The sequence below is a fragment of the Pleuronectes platessa genome, unplaced genomic scaffold (assembly GCF_947347685.1).
Source record: "Pleuronectes platessa unplaced genomic scaffold, fPlePla1.1 scaffold_346, whole genome shotgun sequence".
Lineage (NCBI taxonomy): Eukaryota > Metazoa > Chordata > Actinopteri > Pleuronectiformes > Pleuronectidae > Pleuronectes > Pleuronectes platessa.
Window position 1 is genome coordinate 1 of NW_026518949.1, and position 20,998 is coordinate 20,998.

Below are 20,998 nucleotides of genomic sequence, written 5' to 3' on the forward strand. Positions count from 1 at the left end.
GACGATTAGCATGTCCCCCCCCCCCCCACTGGGACAAGCTGATGTCAGGTTCAGTGATTTCACGCAGGATATTTACAGAGCGGGATTAAGTCTTTAATAATCTTTAATTACAGTCTATGTTCTGATCATGTGCATGACTCCAGAAAACCATGCAACTGACTCGGGTCAATGAGGGAGTCCTGCAGAAAGCTGCTGCACAGGTACAACCAGTTAGTTCCAGGAGTTCCAGGCATCAATTTGTTTCACATCACTCCGTCTTTCTCTGTCACCACTTTACTGAGAAATATCAAAATATCCATGAGATGAGACGTGAGGATCAGAGGGAAGCAAACCCTCCAAACTGAGAAAAGAGGAGGAACTAAGAAAGTTCATGTTTTGTGTCGCATTTGTCCCAGCAAACTGTTCAGCTGGTTTCCATGTGTGTGTGTGTGTGTATGTGTGTGTCTGTGCATGTGTGTGTGCCGCAGCGGTGTCAGAGTATTACAGCCTATCAGAGCTAAATGTGAAACAAGGCTGTGCAAATGGGCTGAGAGATGGAAAATGATGAGAGCGGCTATCAGCAGGCAGAGAGACCACAATTACCACCGAGCTCCAATCTCCCCCTCGGCTGAACGTCTGATTCACTCATCGACTGGTTCGGTCCAGACACATCGAGGACAAACCACACACAGGCTTCTTCCACATACATCTGAGTGCAGAGCTCTCAATCCATCACATCCATCTTTGGGACAATACAGAATACATCAGTAGATAAAAGATAAGAACGCTGCTTCCCTTCCTCTCCGCTGATGTGAACGACCTCAGGAGACTGGTCTGGTTCCTCAGATTGGAAATAACTCAGAGGAGGAACAGACTCTAATTAGTAAAGCTGTTCTGTGCGACTCAGGAAATGTTGTTGTTTAATTCCACACAATTCTCTGCAATGAAAAGCCGAAGCTCACGATTTAAAAGCTCAAACTGTACGATAACAATGCTAGCGAGGGGGAAACAGACGTGGGCCGAGAACAGAGCCTTGGGGAACTCCGTGTCATTAACTTTCTGCTCATATCCAATAACCTGGAGAAAAACTAGTTCCTATTCTTTGAGTTGAATTAAAATCAGTTTGGTATTTTACAGGAAAGTCACTCTAATAATAAATTGTTGTTGATTGAGTCAAATTCAAGATTCTGCCATCGTCTGTGTTTGTGTGGATGAAATGTGAAACCTTGACGAGAGAAGTGTTGTTGTTTGATTGAAATTGAAACTGACTTGAAGATTTAAAAACAGATGTTTAGAGCAAGTTGTCAAAAAAATATCTGTTTTCTACATCAACAGCTTTTGGATAAGAAGCTTGATTTTCAATGGGTGGGCCAAGAGGGAGTCAATACAAATTCATTCACATTCCAGAAGCTGCTGCCAAGTCATTTTTCATAAAAACTCAAACCACTGTGTTTCGCCGGGAGAAGAGAACGACTGGACTCGATACAATTAGCTCAGAGATAATATTTGGAACAGCACGGCAGCCATTGTGATTCACAATCCCTGCTAATCCCAACCCTCCCTGCGGCGGCAGGATGTGCCAGGCCGCCGCCTTTATTCCAGTCCAACAATAAACGGCCTCACAACGCCGCCGTCCCAGAAGCCCCCGCGGTTGCCATGGCAGTTAATAAGGCTCGTTAAGATCAAAGGCGTAGAGAAGATTGTTGACTCTCCAGGGCAGACGAGTCGAGCCCAGAGGAATGCAATTAGAGCCGAGGCAGGGATCCTCCACGTACCTGATGCTACGCTAACAAGTGCCGATGCAGCTATGGGAGGCACGATCACTATCTGTCTATAGGAGTGTGTGTCTGTGTGTGTGTGTGTGCGTGTGTGTGTGTGTGTGTGTGTGTGTGTGTGTGTTTCAGAGAGAATGAGACAGAGAATTAAACAGGCTGCATCTGAATGCACCGACCCGCTGTGTCTATATCTGCAAAACAAGCTCCATCATTTACACATTGTGCCACAGCGTGTGTGTTTTGCCACTAAATTGTGTGTGTATATGTGTGTGTGTGTGTGTGTGTGTGTGTGTGTGTGTGTGTGCGTGTGTAAATTGAAAGCAGTGGGTGAGGCCACGGGGGAGATCAGACGGATAATGGACGCTCCCCTCTAATAACACTGACTGAAGGTTCCAGTTACTATAATCACCTGCAGATTTAGTGTAACTGCCATTCTAATGTTATCTCTTTATGAATCGTGGAAATAACTTTGAACCAGAGGGAGCAGAAATGATTTAATTACATGGAGTTCAATTTACTGGTTGTGTGTGTGTGGGTTCTCCGAGGCAGCTTGTGTTTGCTGAACTGTTTCTGCTGCTCTGTAACTTCTCGTCTGAGCAGCAATAAGCAAAGTAATGACAAAGTTATAAACTGTGTTACATGGTTTTAATACATTAATAGTTCTAATTTCCACACCAGCTGATGAAATCAAGTGAAACGTTTCCTGATGAGTGGTTTTCTTTACATGTCTGTAAATGTCTTCCCCCTGAATCAACCTAAGTGAAACTGAACGTCATGGAGGCCACGGCCCTTCAGTCCATGACGTCTTGAGATGAACTCATTTCAAACTTAATCAGTCGAGACTCGTTCAACTTGGCAATAAGAGACAAAGTCCTTCATGTCCTCAGTCGCCCTTCAGAGCCCTTTGCTTCAGAAAGTGATTCAACAACCGACTCATCTCACTGGAGCACAGCCTCTAATAAAGACTCTCAATCATCCTTCATACACCAGGGAGCTTCTATAGCATCTATTCTATATGATTATTTTATTCTATATATTATAATTTATATTATTATATTCTTAAAGTCAGTCTCTTACTGTTTCAACTTTAGAGAAATGTGTGACTCGGGGCCGATGCCAGTATTAAGGAGCAGAAATGTTCCAATACTGATAACAGCTGATATATTGAAACATTAGAATTAACACAAGTTAATTATCTATGATTAATCTGAGGAAATAAACAGAAAAAGACCAGAATGCAGATTTACAAGTCAAAGGTTCACGGCGTGTGTTCTGACACATCAGCTGATTCACATGAATACTCATGTTTAATCATTATAATCTGCCCCCCCCCCTCTCCGTCGGTCCAGTGATCATCACCCGGCCGCTGCTTCCTGTCTGATCCGACCTGCGGTAAACAGCTGCTGCTGCTGCTGCTTGTGTTAATTGATTTTCTCCTCCACCACCCGGCCTCCTCCTGCTGCTCTCACCGCTCGGTGCCTCATTTAAAACTCGTCTGCAGGATTCTGCCTTTCTGTCAAACTCTCAGCAGGCTTTTAATTCAAGGGCCAGAGAGTGAACACATGCACCTGCTCCTGGTGACCGCCTGCAGGTCTGAGGTGTGGTTGCTTCTGAGATGAGACCACTGGTAAGTAAAAGAGGAGAAGAGGTGAAGAGGAACCAGGGATGAGAGGTGGGAGGAGTCAGGAGGTGTAAACTCAGAAACACACGTTCAGACCGTCGGATTCAAACCCTGAACCTTCCTGCTCTGAGGCCGAGCTGCTAACCACCATGTCATCATTTTCAAGACGTGACTGATGAAACAAAGGCTATTGTAATTTTCTGAAATACTCGGAGGCAAGGAGAAAGGCATTATGGGAAAACGCAATTAGCTTGATAGCACACTTAGCCTCTAAAGGAGTTTTTAAAATAGCGTTTCAGACGATGCCTGATAAAACGAGGGGAGTGATATTGCAGCAGATAGAGATTCATTTATGAATCTGGCAATGAGGAGTCAGACCCAGACGCTGATCCTGCTTCATTAGTTTTGGAAAGTGCTCATGAGCTTTGGCTAATAGGCGACGACTAACTAATGTCATTCTCCAGGCGAAGAAGTTCAAGTTTTTGTAAACGTTGGTAATTCTGTCAAACCCTCAGGTTTCATCTGGACGTGTGAGTCCAAGGTTTAGAGTTTATCAGCGTCGCAGGTCTCAAAGGGTTAAACTGACCAAACATCTAAAGCCCTAAAGACTCAGTTAGATCAAAGGAAGTACAAAGAGAAGCTGTCACAAGGTTTCAAACCATTCAAATGCTAAATTAATCAATAATCTAAAATAGTTGCCAATTCATCAGAAAACGTTGGTGCCACTTGTTTATCTCAGGGCTGTTTTATTGAAAAGTGCAATGCACAGTGTTTGGAGGATATCACACTAACTCATATTCACTGTGGCTGCACCTGCTGAGCCACAGCCAGAAATAACCCTGGAAGCCACACTGGTGACTTGTCACGGACATGTTCAGTGAGACTCTGACAGTAATGGTGCGGCTTCATGTCCACAAGAGAAGAAGCAGGAAGATCACAGCCTCTGGAGACACAGATTAAAAGGATTCATGTTTCATTCATTCCACGAAAAGGCTGGAGTCAGCTTGAATTAGTGAGCGTGGACCAATTAGCTCAGTGAGGAGATGTAAAGACGTTGGACATGACGCTTCTCAAAGCTCCTGGGAGTTTGCAGATGTCCTTGACTTTAAACTCATGTGTTTACAGTCTGGTTTATTATTATTAATGTTCAAAATTATTGTTGTACCTTTGAGCTTTCCTTGTTTCCAATTCATACACCAAGCTAAGCTAACTGGATGCTAACTATGTGCGTTCACCAAAGTGACTGAGGACGAACCTGAGAACAAAAAAGAAGAAGTCGTGAAAACTTGACGTCTGGTTGATGTCTTGTTTTTTCTGATATTAAATTCTTATCAGATTATTTTCTCATATCTTCAGTCATTACTGTCGTGTGAGTGGTCAGGTGACACGAGGCTCTGCCGACAGGTTCGGGTCCTTCACCATGAAACACACAACAAAGTGACACCATCTGCCATGAGAGTGTGTGTCTGAACACCGACTGCACACACCATTTTGTTCAGTTTGAACCAATTTCAAAAATAAACACGACAGAACTATAAGACTTAATAAATCCACCGGACTCTATTCAAGAGAACTGAACAGTTTTACTGGAACTCAATCAAATATCTCAGGTTATTAAAGGTTTGAAGTTTCTTTCAGGTTGTAACTGATAAGCTGGATTCAGAGGAAACTTTTTACCAAACATTTACCTGATATTTGATCATTAATCATTTACACACGTGACAGAAGCTGCACAACACAGTCCTATTAGTTTATATTAGTTATTAAATGACTTCAAAAGTCATAATTCTCATTAACACAGCTCCAGGTTTCAGGAGCAGTACATTTCCTCCCTCCCCCATCTGGTTGTCTGAACTCCTCACCAGCTGCAATACAACTTTAATGTATATCATTTAATCCTGAGACAAATGAATAGCGACCTGAAAAACCGGCCGTTTGATATCCTCACATTGTTCTCATCCTCACCAGAGACACATGCAGCTGTCTGACGCCATCTGGGTTCTCACCTGCAACAATCTGCTGCACACTTTGTGAGAACACGTGACAACAAGGAACCATTATAATAAAAACATAATAAAAAACAATTTGATCTGCTATTCCTACCTCTCTGTGTGAGAGTTGACTTCAAACTGTCTGCAGCTCATTCAAACATCACTGTCAGTCAGGGCTGTATGAATAAATCACCTTCTCCGAGGCACCAGCAGAACTAAATGTGTTATTTACATATTGGTGCAATGAAGCATCTTATGATCCATCTGTGTTGTGTTGAGCTGCCTCCCTCTGGTCCCACTAAGCAGACTAACAGTGAATTAATTGCCTCTGTTCCTTCACCGCTGCATCTATAATAGAGACGTCCCTGCACTCGGCTGATCCCTCTGCACGTGTTTGCTCGTGTAAAGAAGCTTATGGTTAATTATTGTTCACTTGTTTTTCCATAACTGCTCGAACTGACCGACAACTGACCTGCGAGTCGGCACTTTGTCCGATGAGGAGATAAGAGAAGACGTCAGCACCAGTTTCAAAACATTAGACACCGGAAACACATCTTGTTTCTTTCTGCGACTGCGACACGGACAGGAAATTAATACTTGAATTCATCAGCTGCATTGATTTCCATTCGTTGATTCAAGAGGGACTGAACCTTCAGCTGAGGCACAGAAGAGACGGTTAGACCTTCCAGTATTTATTCCTCATAATGAACAGTTTATATTAAGAAATAAATAAAGTTTATAAGGAACCGCAGCCGACCAAAGAAAATCTGACTCCACAGCAGTACTCATTTAAATCAATGTACAAAATGATGCAACACATTACATCATTATAACATAAAGAATAATTTGAAAAGCACTGATGTGTCATCTGAACTCGGTGGTGACATGATGTGACTTGACTCCTTAAACCTATTTAACCAGACCCCCCCCCCCCCCCCCCCCCCCCCCCAGCTATGAAAACAACAGGAGGGATGCTGAGGTGACGGTGAATCCAGAAACGCTTCCACCAGTTAAACTTCGTGGTGTCTGGACCTGTCACGTCTCATTTCAGGTTTCCATAGACACCAGACTTCTCTCCTCACTGGTCCATCTCCATGGTGACGGCTGCAGACAGGAAGTGCCCCCCCCGCCTCGGGGCTGAGTCGGTTCAGCAGCACGATGGAGGAGCAGGTGCAAACGGACGCATTAGCATAAATGAAACATATTCTAAACGTTAGGAACATGAATATGTATGAGCTCACACTCCACATATACTGTGCACAAAGTAAAGTGCAGTAGGAACTCAAGGGGAGAAGCTCGGGGGGGGGGGGGGGGCATGATGAAAAGTGAATAAGACAAAGCCGGTGTTGACACTCCAGTCCACTTGGTGGCAGTAATGCGCCTACAGGCTGTTTTATCAACTGCCAATAAACAATACGTAAAAAGATGCTTTAACTGAGACAATCCATTGTGTTGTTATCTCTTTCAGTTAAATGTTACCACACATGCTCAGAGAGACCAAGGCGGCCATGTTGACTCTTTTTATCATGAAATCCTCTTCCTGCTAAACAGACGTGTTAGTGACCAGTAGGTTGATGGTTCACACTTGTTCCTGTTAACTGAGCACGATCACATTCCCAGTATCAGATCACATATACAACATTTATCTGTTTGCTCTCGTTAGCATAAGATCTGCTCATCACCAGTAACCAGTTCAACCAGTGCCACAGGAAAGGTCCCAGTGATGTGACAGGAAGTGGGTCCCAAGAAGAAAGAAAAGACTCAAGATAATAAAATACCTTAAAGTTTCAAGAACACTTGGTTCCACAAGTAATGTATGGATGGAAAGATAGATGGATAGATAGATAGATAGATAGATAGATGGATGGATGGATGGATGGATGGATGGATGGATGGATGGATGGATGGATGGATGGATGGATGGATGGATGGATGGATGGATGGATGGATGGATGGATAGATAGATAGATAGATAGATAGATAGATAGATAGATAGATAGATAGATGGATGGATAGATAGATGGATAGCTAGATAGATAGAGGGATGGATGGATAGATAGATAGATAGATAGATAGATGGATGATAGATAGATAGATAGATAGATAGATAGATAGATGGATGGATAGATAGATGGATAGCTAGATAGATAGAGGGATGGATGGATAGATAGATAGATAGATAGATAGATGGATGATAGATAGATAGATAGATAGATAGATAGATAGATAGATGGATGGATAGATAGATGGATAGCTAGATAGATAGAGGGATGGATGGATAGATAGATAGATAGATAGATAGATAGATAGATAGATAGATAGATAGATAGATAGATAGATAGATAGATAGATAGATAGATAGATAGATAGATAGATAGATAGATAGATAGATAGATAGATAGATAGATAGATAGATAGATAGATAGATGGATGGATGGATGGATGGATGGATGGATGGATGGATGGATGGATGGATGGATGGATGGATGGATGGATGGATGGATGGATGGATGGATGGATGGATGGATAGATAGATAGATAGATAGATAGATAGATAGATAGATAGATAGATAGATAGATAGATAGATAGATGGATGGATAGATAGATGGATAGCTAGATAGATAGAGGGATGGATGGATAGATAGATAGATAGATAGATGGATGATAGATAGATAGATAGATAGATAGATAGATAGATGGATGGATAGATAGATGGATAGCTAGATAGATAGAGGGATGGATGGATAGATAGATAGATAGATAGATAGATGGATGATAGATAGATAGATAGATAGATAGATAGAGGGATGGATGGATAGATAGATAGATAGATGGATAAACCTGAATCTTATCCTCTGTTGTGAAGATGATTTGTTGAGCGAGATGTTCAGAATTTGTAACGCTGCAGTGCAGAGATTCATTTTACCGCAGTAATCTAAGAGCCGGCGTTAGTTCTGATTCTCAACGAGAGCTAAAAATAAATCACTCACACTTTGAAGAAACAGTCTCAGTCGACCGACGTGTCAGGGCATCAACTCACCGCTCTGAAGATTGATTGGCTTTGCTCGTGGGGATCGATGAAGCTTCGTCTTTAAGCTTTAATTAAACACAAAGACTTGGCTAACGCAACACCAGTGGGAAGAGTGTGTTTGAATAAAGGTTGATGACGACAGAGAGTCTTTAAAAGAAGCAACGTGGAGTTCAGGTGTGTCTGCAGAATGAAACCCAACAAACAGCAGAGACAGTCACTCCTTCATGGTAAACACAGGAATCACCATCATACCAGCGGAGCCGTGTGTTCACGAGTCCTGAACCAGCAGCGTCTGGACTGGTGCAGGTCTGGTTGGACTGGTTGCAGGTAGGTAAAGAAATTTAAAAAATTTTCAGGCTTATCATTTAAATTAGTGTTATTTCTGGAAATGGTTTAAATGCTCTAATTATCAGAAAACACATCTCTCTCCTCAGACTGTCCAACGCTGCAGCTCCTCTTTTCAGCCTCTGTCTCAAACACTTGGTTTGAGCTCCTGTCTCTTTGTGGACCCTCCCAGTAAAGACCAGTCTGCTCGGATTGGGAAAATGAACTCCTCTGATCAACCAATACTGTGACAGCTCATGGTTCCTGCACCCCCACTGGTCCACTGGTACACAAACTAACACACCCTCATGTCCTCTTATGTACAAACGTCATTGACAAACCTAGAACAGATTCCAGGTCTGTCGTCTGTCATCATTCTTTAGGGTCAACCTCACGTTTCACAGTTAATCTCTTACCTTTGTGTCATCTGGTCCCCAGGTCAATCCTTCCTGACACCTGAAGAACAACACACAAGGTTATTCGTTACAACTTGTATCATCACTGAAGTGGTGCAACAGTTATTTCCAGCTTACGTCTCACACATTGTTAAATATATAAACACAATCCGTGGAGGAGAACACAACCAACACGAGGTTTGATTCCATCAGCCCTGACCAATGAGGACATGGATCCTTTAACCCTGGGTCATAGTCATAGTTTAGTGTTTTAATCTGTTTTAATCTGTTTTAATATGATGCACATGAATTATCCATATTTTTTGCAACTATATAAGACATGTCATTATATTCTATTCGAGGTGGAAGAACTGGTTCAGGACAGATCCTGTAAAGTTGAGGGCCTGGTCACACAAGCCCGGTCTAACAAGCCCATATCAGGGGTCAAAGTTCACGCAAGGCCACGCTGCAGATTCGCTTTGTCACAGGAAGCAACTGTATCTTCACCCCCTTCACCCCCCGCCCCCCCCCACTGACCCTATCAAATAGATAAAAAATACACAAAGACATCTTCCAAACAAAGACCTTTATTTAAAAGACGTGTTTATAAAACCTGTCCTATAACAGCTGGTCGCTGCCGTTTGTCAAACTACAAGAAGTAGCTCATCTCTAGGGACTATTTTCAGCAGCGGATTAACTGGTGCTCCAGGGGTCGTAGGACGGTGCGTCAGGGATCGAGTCACAATAAACTAGTGTGTGTGTGTGTGTGTGTGTGTGTGTGTGTGTGTGTGTGATCATTGTGTAGAAACATGTCAACCAGAGTGACAGTATGACTCACAGATGTGTTTTACTAGTTGTAGGTGAACTACATGCAGAGCTCCTCGACTCAGAGGAACCAGACACATCAGGTTTTAGATGCCCACAAGGTATTAGCATAAAAACGTTTATTCATTGGTGCTTTTGGTCGATTGGCTCAGACAAACTAAAGTCTTGTTTTCAAACTAGATAATCAACCCGGTCAAAAACAAGATCTTCCAGTTGTGTGAAGAAGTCGTTAGAGTCACAAGTAAAACAACAAACGCACTAAACATAAAGTCTCAGGATGGAAACAGCCTCCTGAACAAATGAGGCTGCTCGTCCTCACGCCATCTCTCAACCTCATTCATCACAGTGAGGAAGCGGAAGGAGTCGATGACGCGTGGACGAAGCCATGAGTCAGAGTCGATGTTGTGAGAATAGAGTTGAACCCACCGAGCCCCCCCGACACGTCTCTTAGCATTTGTTGCCAAACGGCGATGAAGATGAGACGCAGCCACTCGGAGGCAGATGGATTCATTTTGAAAGAGGCAGACGCGCCTGACGAATGGACGTCTTCACGGAGGAGGAGAAGTAAACGAAGGCAGGAGCAGCAGAATAAATTACAGAGGAGAGTTTTTGTTCCATCTTCACGTCTGTGTATCTGATGGATGAGTTATAAACACTGGGAGAGAGATGGAGGAGGCGTTGAGTGAGATTCCAGGAGATGCTGAGAGAGAGGGATTCAATAAAAGAGAGTAAACGATGGATCCGTGAGGCTCCTCTTCTCTTCCTCCCTTTCTCAGTTCCTCTCTTCCTCTTCTACGCCTCTTTCCCTTCATTCTCCTTCCTCCTCTCAACTCATCGCAGAGGGGATCTCATCAGACAGCGCAGATCCTCCAGACTCCTCTCAGGCCGTCTGCAGACGAATGGAATTGGACTTTTTTTTTTACGAGTTTTTAAAAGCCAGACGTCTGCTCTTCTGATGTGGAGACAGAACCACTAACATCACACAGGAGGCTCAGAGTGTGTGTGTGTGTGTGTGTGTGTGTGTGTGTGTGTGTCTCCATGAGCTTAATAGATGGTTTCATGAAGAGAAAATCCTCCTAAGCGAAGACATAGTGGTTCTCATTTTGAGAAGGTGCCATTCTGGGATATGGATTAAAGGTTAAATGAAGCATTCGGTGTTCAGGTGTTTAAGCTCGAACACGTTCAGGTTCATCTTCTCTCCCTGACACCAGAGGATCAGGTTTCAGTATCTCATGGCTCCAGCCGCCTCTGGAGTGGTTCCTGGTGACACGTGATAAGAGGTCCCATGTTTCACTTTGAGCTCAGTGGAGGTAAACACAGGCGGCAGTTCATCTGTTCCTGACTTAGTGGGTTTGTGTAATTTTAGAACTGAGCAGAGACACAGCTGCAGAGGAACCAGATACACGTGTTTTCACTTTAATTCATTTCCAATAGACAGAGTACCCTTCAATAATCCAAGGTTTACACTTCCACCTTATACCAAACATGAATAGGTCAACTTTACTTAAACTAAAGTCCACTCATCGAATGAGGAGAATAATCTAAAGACTAGAATTCATACGACCCAAACTCCGAAGCTGCACATTCTGGGACCAGGCTCTGAATCCGTTTTCCCTTTTTAACTCAATTTACCATCGGACCGATTCCAAAGCTGCTCTTTCAATAACCTAATGTTGCTTTTGAGCAAACCAATATAAAAACTGCTCTCGAAGCCAAAGGAGAAAAAAGCAGCCACTTCCGAACACAACATTTGAACTCTGTTGCTTGGTTGTAGAGATGTGAAGCTAAGAAGCTCCATCACAGAACCCTGCAGTTTGATTCTGAACTTCCTAGAAGCCTCTGTCAGTCTGTGGCGTGACGAGCATGTTAATCCTCCACATTCCCTCACTGCCGGGCTGCAGATGGAGATGAACACACACTGGGTTTGTTCTCCACCGACTCCTCTGAGATGCAGAGGCAGCGTCTCCACAGACCTACACATCATCTGTACGTCTCACTCCACGTAAACAAGCATTCTGGTGTTTTTCCATTGCACATGCCTCCTCTGTGTGGTCATTTAAAAGAAGATGACAGGAAACCGGCGGGGGGGGGGGGGGGGGGGGGGGGGGGGCTCACACTCTGAGTATCGAGAGGTTCTCCTCCTCAGAGCTGGGATGTGGGCTAATGAGATGCAGCCAGGAAAGTTTTTCTGCTGATGACAGTTTCACCGATAAGTAAAGAAGTAAACAGGAGAAATGCTGAGTCATGAATGTATTAGCATTAGGGCCAACAGACAGACAGACTGACACACAACACACATACACACTGTGTATTCAACACACACAGACACACACTCATCCACACATGCTCAGAACTAATCCAGCTTCAACGGGAATATCACACATTCATAAACTTTACAAGATGTTGGCTTTCATAAGGACGTCTTCATCACGTCGCACAAAACAACACACTGATACAAACAGTATCACTATTGCATGAACAGTGTGATTCGATACACAGAAGAGACCAGTTCACTCCTTATGTAAGTTAACATGAATAACCTCAGTTTAATGGAGTTTCACTGCAGCTTCCAGGTAAATAACACAGAATATGAATTCATCTGCAATCAGGGTAAGTGGTGCATGCCCTAGGTGTGTTAAAAAATCCATCCATGCATGCACATGGTCCTTGTGTGTTTGCAGGTGTTTGGGGGGTGTGGGTGTGGGTGTGTTTCTCTATGTGAGTGTCAGATTGATTGTGTTGATTTCTGCCAAATAGGAAATTGTCTCTCTGACTATAGCGCACTTTCCGTCTCTAAAGCCTTCTCCGAAACACACACACACACACACACACACACACACACACACACACACACACACACACACACACAGACACACACACACACACACACACAGACCGACACACAGACAGACACACAGAGAGACACACAGACACACAAACAGACCCACAGACAGACACACAGACAGACACACAGACAGACACACAGAGAGACACACAGACAGACACACAGACAGACACACAGACAGACACACAGACAGACACACAGACAGACACACAGAGAGACACACAGACAGACACACAGACAGACACACAGACAGACACACAGACGTACACACAGAGAGACACACAGACAGACACAGAGACAGACACACAGACAGACACACAGACAGACACACAGACACACAGACACACAGACAGACACACAGACAGACACACAGACAGACACACAGACCCACAGACAGACACACAAACAGACAGACAGACAGACACACAGACACACAGACAGACACACACACACACACACAGAGACACCTACACGATCCACTGGAAGCTGCTCTTTATCAATCTGTTGAATTGAACTTAAACCAACTAATAAAATTGTATGTGTTATGTGTCCAGGGATTAGGACTGAGGCAGATATCTCTCTGGAGTATAATATTTATAATGATGATAATAGTAATGGGGGAAAGACCCATTTATCTTCTAATGAAAAAGATCAAAACTCTGTTTCTGTTTCATAGTTTTTATTATTTTGATCACAATATTAAAATCACATCACTCGGCTGCTGTTGAATAAACACTTTTACAGACTGAATCATTTTGGCTTCATCACATCAAACAGATAAATGTTCATATATGTTGGATTATTTCATATGTGAACAGACTTTATGCGATTAAACATGAATCATGTCTCATGTGTGAGTTTTAATAAAGTTTGTTGAATGTGAACAATGATCAGCTGTTATTGATAAATGTGTTTTTATGTGGATCTTCATCAGTTTGCTCGACTTCATGGATCCACACAAAATCTAAATGATAGAAAACATTTTCCATGAAAGTAAAAAACAAACCAAAGATAAAGATCAGAAAATAATCAAATCTTTTTACACTCGTGGAAAAGTCGACAGAAGAAATAAACATGAGTGAGAAGTAAAATGAGAAATAAACAAAGCTTTAGAATAACGAGTTTAACTTTTAAATTCAGCAGATTTCTCTTGAAGAAATAAACATGATGAATAAAATCTTTATCTCTAACGGCTCTGATCCAGAGTCACAGAGACTTTGACAGGTAACAGCTTCATGTGATCATTAATACTAAAGAATGGAAACATCTTCTCAGTGAAAGTGTGTTTGAAGGTGTGAATGTCTTTGTTAGTATCAGGATCAGAGAAGGACAGTTCTCCTCTGTTCCAGTCCAGTTTCACTCTGATCCTCTGGATCTTCTGCACAGAGAGAACAGATGATGCTGATGGTGACTCTGCTGAGTATTCACCTTCAAGGAACAATATTACCCATAATCCAGACAGATCGTCTCCCTTACTCTGGACAGACTCTTCTGAAACACCCAGTGCCCAACGTGTACTGTCTCCAACCAGGACGTCCCAGCTGTGAGTCCCTGAGTTAAAACCCTCAGATCCCAGGACTGAGTCGTAATAATCAAACCTCTCTGGATTGTCAGGAAGCTTCTGTCTCTCTCCTTGTCTCAAACTGGTCAGATCTTCAGACAGGATGAGTTCTGGATTAGCAGAGTTTGGGTCCAGAACCACAGGACTGTAGGAGACCACGTCCTTCATCTTGTTCCAGATGTTGAAGCACAGGTTGCCCAGATGTTTGGCCTTGTCTATCAGAGCTCCTGAGGCCAGCTGTGGATCATCCAGCAGGTGGCGCTGCTGGACTCGTTCCACTGCAGCCTTGTAGTTGAGCAGGAACGAGACGTCTTCAGCTCTCAGCTCGTCCTCTGTGGTTCTGATTGTGTCTGAAAGAGACGTTATGTCTCTGCTCAGAGACTCAATCTTCTTCTTCATCATCTGACTCTTCTGCTCCTCTTCCTCCCTCAGTGCAGCCATCCTGGCCTCCTCTTCCTCCTCCAGGAACTGATGAAGCTTTTTAAACTGCTCCTTGATCTGCGTCTCTGTGAGTCCGGCCTGGACCTTAATGTGTTCTGCTGTTTGTTCAAACTCTACTTTAACACGTTCAAAACTCTGTAACTTCTCCTTCAAGGGCTCCAGAGTTTCCTGAAGCTGCTTCTTGTGTTGTGGTGCAGCTTCATCGATGGGTCTGAATCTGTGGTCGGTGTGTTTCTCTGAATCTCTGCAGACGAGACACACTGGCTGCTGATGGTCCAGACAGAAGAGTCTGAGTTTCTCTGAGTGCAGACTGCAGAGAGCAGGTGAAGAGCTCTGATCTCTCTCCTGTAAGAAGCTCTCACACAGGTTCTTTAACACCAGGTTAGGTGGTAGATCCTTTGAAGATCTTCTCTTACAAAGTGGACACTCTTTTACTTCTTTCTCTTTCCACCAGCTCTTCACACAGTCTTTACAGAAGCTGTGGCTACATGACAGAATGACAGGATCTCTGAAGACCTCATGGCAGACGGGACAGCAGAGATCCTCTTCTAATCTGGAAGCCATTGAGTCTCCAGGTGAAGCTGAAAACAGACAGTCAGTCAGTCACAGCTCCATGAACTTCACTGAGGTTCACTTCCCCTCTGAGTCGAGGTGTTTGTTAAACTCACGGTCAGTGTGTGGAGCGTCGGCAGGTTGTAGTTTGACTCTTCTCTCCTGTAGCTGGACTCACTCAGGACGTTTGGTCTGGTTTGGTTCAGTTTGGTTTGGAAGGTGAATGTGATCGTCTGGTTTTCAGCCTGCGTCTCTTCAGGGAGGAACAGATGCTTCCTGGTTTCTCAGGTGTGTCAGGAGAGGGTGGAGCTTGAGATGCTGGATGATACAACCTGTAAAACCTGAAACAAATGTACAAGCAGCTCTGCTGCCAGTGAAAACTCTCCACTCCCTTATGGAATGCTCTCTACCACTTTAACCCTTAACTGTGCCTGATTCATCTGCCTGTGCAATACAATCACTGCAAATTTTCTCACACTGCACATATCTTTATTGTCTTTACAACAGTAAATATCAGTTAGTTAAATATTAACTTTGTCAAGAAGAGGTTTGTGTCAGATCCTAAAGACAAAGGTCAGGTGGTGCAGGGGGGAGGAGTCTGTGATGTAACTGCAGAGCTGAAGTCTCATTAAAGAGACAGAATCAAAGTATTATCAAATAGAAACAAAGTCAGAAAATTAAAAGATGGTTTTATAAATTCAAATCAGATCAAGTTTTCTCATCAATTTTTGTGAGTGTAGTAAAAAGTCTGATATCATCAAATGATTGTACTTTTAGTCGTGATTATTATACCTTAAGTGTGACACCACTATATGATGTGACTCTGGACATTCAATAAATGTCAGAAACATATTTATTACAAATAAAAAATATTAAATAATAACTTTAGTTTACATTAAAGCCAACTCGGGGCACCAGCCTTCAAAGGAAGAGAAAGGAGCCACATGCTGGTGAGACCCTGACGAAGACTGTGATCTCTGAAACACTTCACTTACACAATTCAACGATTTCCATATGTCTCATTTCAAAAAGCTGCGTTTCCTCTCAACCATTATCATTTAAGTGAGATTTGCAGCTTCCCTGCTCACTGATCGACTGAGAGATAAACACACGACACACTGATCCTGCTGCTGGTCAGCTTGAACGCAGCCTCCGGTGCAAGCAGCTTCCCGGTCGGCCTGTGAAAGGAGCAAAGCTTGTGTTGACCTGCTCAGCTCAGAGAGAACAAGAGCACAGCCCGGTGTCCTCATCATGTCGGCCGCGACAGGAGCAGCAACTCAAGGTGAAGCTTTAAAAGGAGAGCTGTGCTGAGAATGTAGGTGACCCCCTGCTTCTCTCCTCCAGACGGATCTGGAGCAGAGGACGGTCACTCGAGCTCCGTCTCTGCCCTGGAGGAGGACAATGTTCCAGTGACACAAAGTTACTGTGGCTTGAAGATGACTCACATGTTCGGTTCCACTCGTGGAGCAAACAAACACACACAGCAGCTGGACGTGCACTTTGATTTGATAATGCTCCAGCTTTTGAATCGGTGGATTAATGTGTCTGAACAGCCGCGGCCTCCTTATCGCTCCTGATGTTATTGTTCTAGTTGTGACGAGGACAAAAGCAGCTGATTAATGAGCATTCAAGCCTTGTTGTGTTTTCTTTATTCCTCAAATGAGTTTTTAACAACACGTCACCCTGGGTTATAATTGCAACTGCTCGGAATGTGTTGGCTTTCCAGGGTAAACAGATGTGGCTCTTAGATTCTACAAACACTGAAGGGAACAATCTGCCTGTAGCAGGTTGAAGGTGCTTGACAGTGCGGTGGAGAAACAGTGTGGTTCAATCAAACGCTGGTCAAATGTGTGTAACTGGATGAATGTGAGTCTCAGTGTGAACCACTGGAGAGGTGGTTAACACTCGAGCAGTGATATCAACACATCAGCCTGTTCAGCAGTCCACGTCACTGTGGTCTGACCTGTGTGGTAACTTTTTAAAACTGCAACTCGAACAGGAAGATAAACTGCAAAAAAAAAAAAAAAAAAAAACAGAGACTCAGACGACTGTAAATAAACAAAAGACTTAGAAAGAACAACAACAAAAACAAAGAAGTAAGGATCTGAGTCTAAGAACGAGAGTTTTTGAGCCTGAGGCCCAGAGCGACCTCGGTTCTTCTATTTGTGTCTCAGGTCGGATACGTAGAAGAATCCAGGCCTGCAGGCATCTCTACATCAGCAGAGCCTCAACCAGATAAACCCTTCTGCTTATTGGACAATCTCACCCCCCCCCCACGCTCACATCTGCACACAACAGCTGCACACAAACAACCAGAGGACGGTTTTCTATCTCTCTCTCCTCCCCCCCCCCCCCCCCCACCACTGGAGAGTCATGTGAGGAGGTCAGCTCATCAGAACATGGCCGAGTGAGAACTCATCAACTACTGATTTCATTTCCATTATTCTGTGATACACTTGAAACTGTTTTGTCAACAAAATATCTTGAAAATAAAAGAACAAACAGATAAAAGCCAAAGATGAGATTCAGATTAACTCAGATATTCACGTTACAACATTATGAAGCTGAGGAAAGATCCAAATGTACTTTTTAGAAGACAATACTTGAGATTTGAAAGTAGAAAGACTTAATAAAATGTATCTTGAAAGCTGGCAGATTGCAGGGGGGGGGGGGGGGGCTGCTCATCGTGATGATGAGTTCACATTGTACAGTTCTGCTCCCGAACACAAGCCAGTGAGCATTCAGGTCAGGTTACACAACATACTGTAGCCGCTCAGTCGTTTTGAAAGATGCACGATCCTGACGAAGCCGGAGAATCTGAGATGTTCGTCTCCGTCAGGAAACGGAAGAAGAAAAGAGAGATGGGGGGGGAGAGATGAAGAGAGGGATGAGTCCAGTCCACCGCTCCGTTCAGCCCCAAAGGCCTCTGGGTAATATGAGCAGTCTTGCACAAAGCAGCTGCTACACAGAGACCCCCACCACCACCACCCCTTCTATCCTCACTGAGCCGAACCCATGCCCACTTGGCCCCTCACCTCTTCCTCCTTTCTTTCTTTCCTTCCTTCTTTTCTCTGCATATCTTCAACTCTTCTATCGTTTTCTTTCTTCTCTGAACATTTTCTTGTGTAAGTGTTTTTTATTTTAACATTTCCATCGTCTTTCTCGTCTGCGCCCCATGTCTGACATTTAAATGGACAAAACCATAATTATTAAACATTTTTTGTCAATAACTTAACAACAGTGTTCTGACAAATTAAACCACATAAATGTCAAACACATTTTTAAATACACTTGTCATTTACAAAACCTTTTGCTCATCTACCCACGTTCTCTCCTTCTATTCCCTCCGTCTCTAACTTTCAAACTTTTAACGCCTTTTTTGGTTTTTCCTTGATTTGTTTATTCAGAGACTTTCAAAGGTAAAACTTGTCCCATGTTCACGACTGGAGGACGGATCCTTCTGACACAACCTGTCCCTGGATTCATTGCTCTCCAGTCATGAACCGATAGAGATGATGGTGCCAGCAGGCGGCGAGATGTCAAACATTTAAATATCAGGCTTCAACAACCTTCTTTCCATCTATCTTCAACCTTCTCTCATTCCTTCAACCTTCTTTGCTCTCTGCACCTTTTCCTCCTTCCTTCATCTCGAGCCGTCGCTCGGTGTTGAGCACCTCGCGGGCGTCCCCCCCCCCCTCCGCTGATGAAAAGTGACAGACAGCGGAAAGAGAGAAGGGAAAGCACCGGGAGGAGGCGGCGGAGGGTGGGAGGCAGAGAGAGAGAGAGAGAGAGAGAGGGGGGGGATGGAGGGATGGAAGGTTGATGGGACGACAGGAACAATGAAACCAAACAAGACGGGATGAGAGGCGGAGGAAGACATGAGAGGAGGAAGACGGCAGAATGTCCCTTTGCACCGAGATGTGGGACCTCGGGCGATCATCTCACGGAGCTGAGAGGAGGAGGACGATTGGAGATGGACGACAGAGGAGAGGAGTGGAACGCTGATAAATGAAGGGTGAGCCGGGTAAAAGAGAGAGAGTGAGAGCAGAGAGAGCGATCAGGCAAAGAGGCTGAAATTGATTGGCCCTCTACCAGAATCAAGCGTCCTCACTAAACATGAGATCGGTGACTCGCCCACCTGATCGCTCCAAATTGATTCGCCGGAAAGAAAACGTCGGCGCTCGCATCAGCTGCTAATGAACGTCATTCTGCCTTTGCACCATTTTCCATTTAGTCATTTTCCATCTGAAAATATCATCACGGCCTCGGCTGGAAATGAGCAGAGGGGGAGAGAGAGGGAGAGAGAGGGAGGGAGAGGGAGAGACGTACAGTAAGTGGGTGGTTGGCTGGAGGTGAGGGAGACACGTAACAGGGAGGGGGGGGGGGGCAGGTGAGGCCAACGAGGAGGTAAAGAGATCATCAAAGAGAGAATCAGAGCCGACGTGGATGTGACATGTTTTCACAGAAAGAGAAGCAGCAGCACCATGAGATATTTTTAGATCTGTAGATAATATGTAGAATATCATCTATATATAGATTATTTCCTCTCACATGTTATAATAATGTGTCATAGTTGTGCACGGCCTCCTCAGAGATCACAGAGAACAACCATCATCACTCAAACAACATCCTTTAGAGTCACCACAGCACCATGTGACACCATGTGACACCATGTGACACCATGTGACACCATGTGACACCATGTGACACCATGTGACACCATGTGACACCGCTTTCTAGAAAACTTGTCTCTCGTTCTTTAAGCTGCTGAATCGACGGCATCTTCAAGCTCAATGTAAACAGGGACTTCATCTTATGAGTATAAAATATTATACAAATAAATGAGGACATACAGAACAGTGATGCAGACATACGGTCATCAGACATCATAAATGTACAGACTGTTGTTCCAGTGAGATCCTCGTGATCACATTGTTTGAGTCAGTTATCGAGATTTATACATCGACTTCCTCAACACAGCCTGGAAGGTGAGGTTATTACCAGCTTGACTAAATGTCAGTATTATAATTTAATATAATCTATAATATATATAATAAAACTGTCTATTCTAACATCATGTGGGCTTGTGCATCCAGTTTACATCTCTCAAAGAGTTAAGTTGTGCGTCGGCTTGAATTTAATCCAGTCTGGACATTTCGTGCATTTTTAACAAACAGTCAAACTGTAGCAGCAGTGATGTGGACTCTAAACAACAACAGGGACAACAACAGGGACAACAACAGGGACAACAACAGGGACAACAACAGGGACAACAACGTGTTGACAACGTGTCATAACGAGCCTCTCAAGGGACTCTGGGGGCTCCAGGAGAGAAAGGACATTATAGAGCTCACATGATTCTTTATGTATCAACTTTAAGAATAAATTATGAAGTGCCAACTGTGCACATTCCCAAATTATAACTTATATAATAAATAACAACCTCCACCTGCTGCGGTTTTGTGGGACGGTCCTGAAATCATCTAACTGCTCCACACAACCGAACACACAACCAGGCACCGTGTGCAGGAGGGTGAGAGGAAACTACAGAGCAGGAGGACGAGCCGCGCTGGAGAGCAAGGTGCGTGTTCAAGGGTGAAACGTGAGGAGAAACGAGAGCACGAAACAAAGTCCAGGAAAAGACCCAGAATAACTCT

At 43.8% G+C, this 20,998-nt stretch overlaps 1 protein-coding gene across 1 annotated transcript; it reads right to left on the reverse strand.

The window, feature by feature from the left end:
- Positions 1–13,449: 13,449 nt before the first annotated feature.
- Positions 13,450–15,752, reverse strand: LOC128436329 (zinc-binding protein A33-like). The gene is made up of 2 exons (XM_053418113.1): positions 15,458–15,752; positions 13,450–15,370 (listed from the first exon to the last, which is right to left on the reverse strand). The coding sequence occupies exon 2, from the start codon at positions 15,351–15,353 to the stop codon at positions 13,974–13,976; it is 1,380 nt and encodes a 459-aa protein (XP_053274088.1). The 5' UTR covers positions 15,354–15,370; positions 15,458–15,752; the 3' UTR covers positions 13,450–13,973.
- Between the last annotated feature and the right edge of the window lie 5,246 nt (positions 15,753–20,998).

Excerpts from the sequence above, each read along its gene's own strand:
- LOC128436329 (XM_053418113.1), bottom strand. The coding sequence starts at position 15,353 with ATGGCTTCCAGATTAGAAGAGGATCTCTGCTGTCCCGTCTGCCATGAG.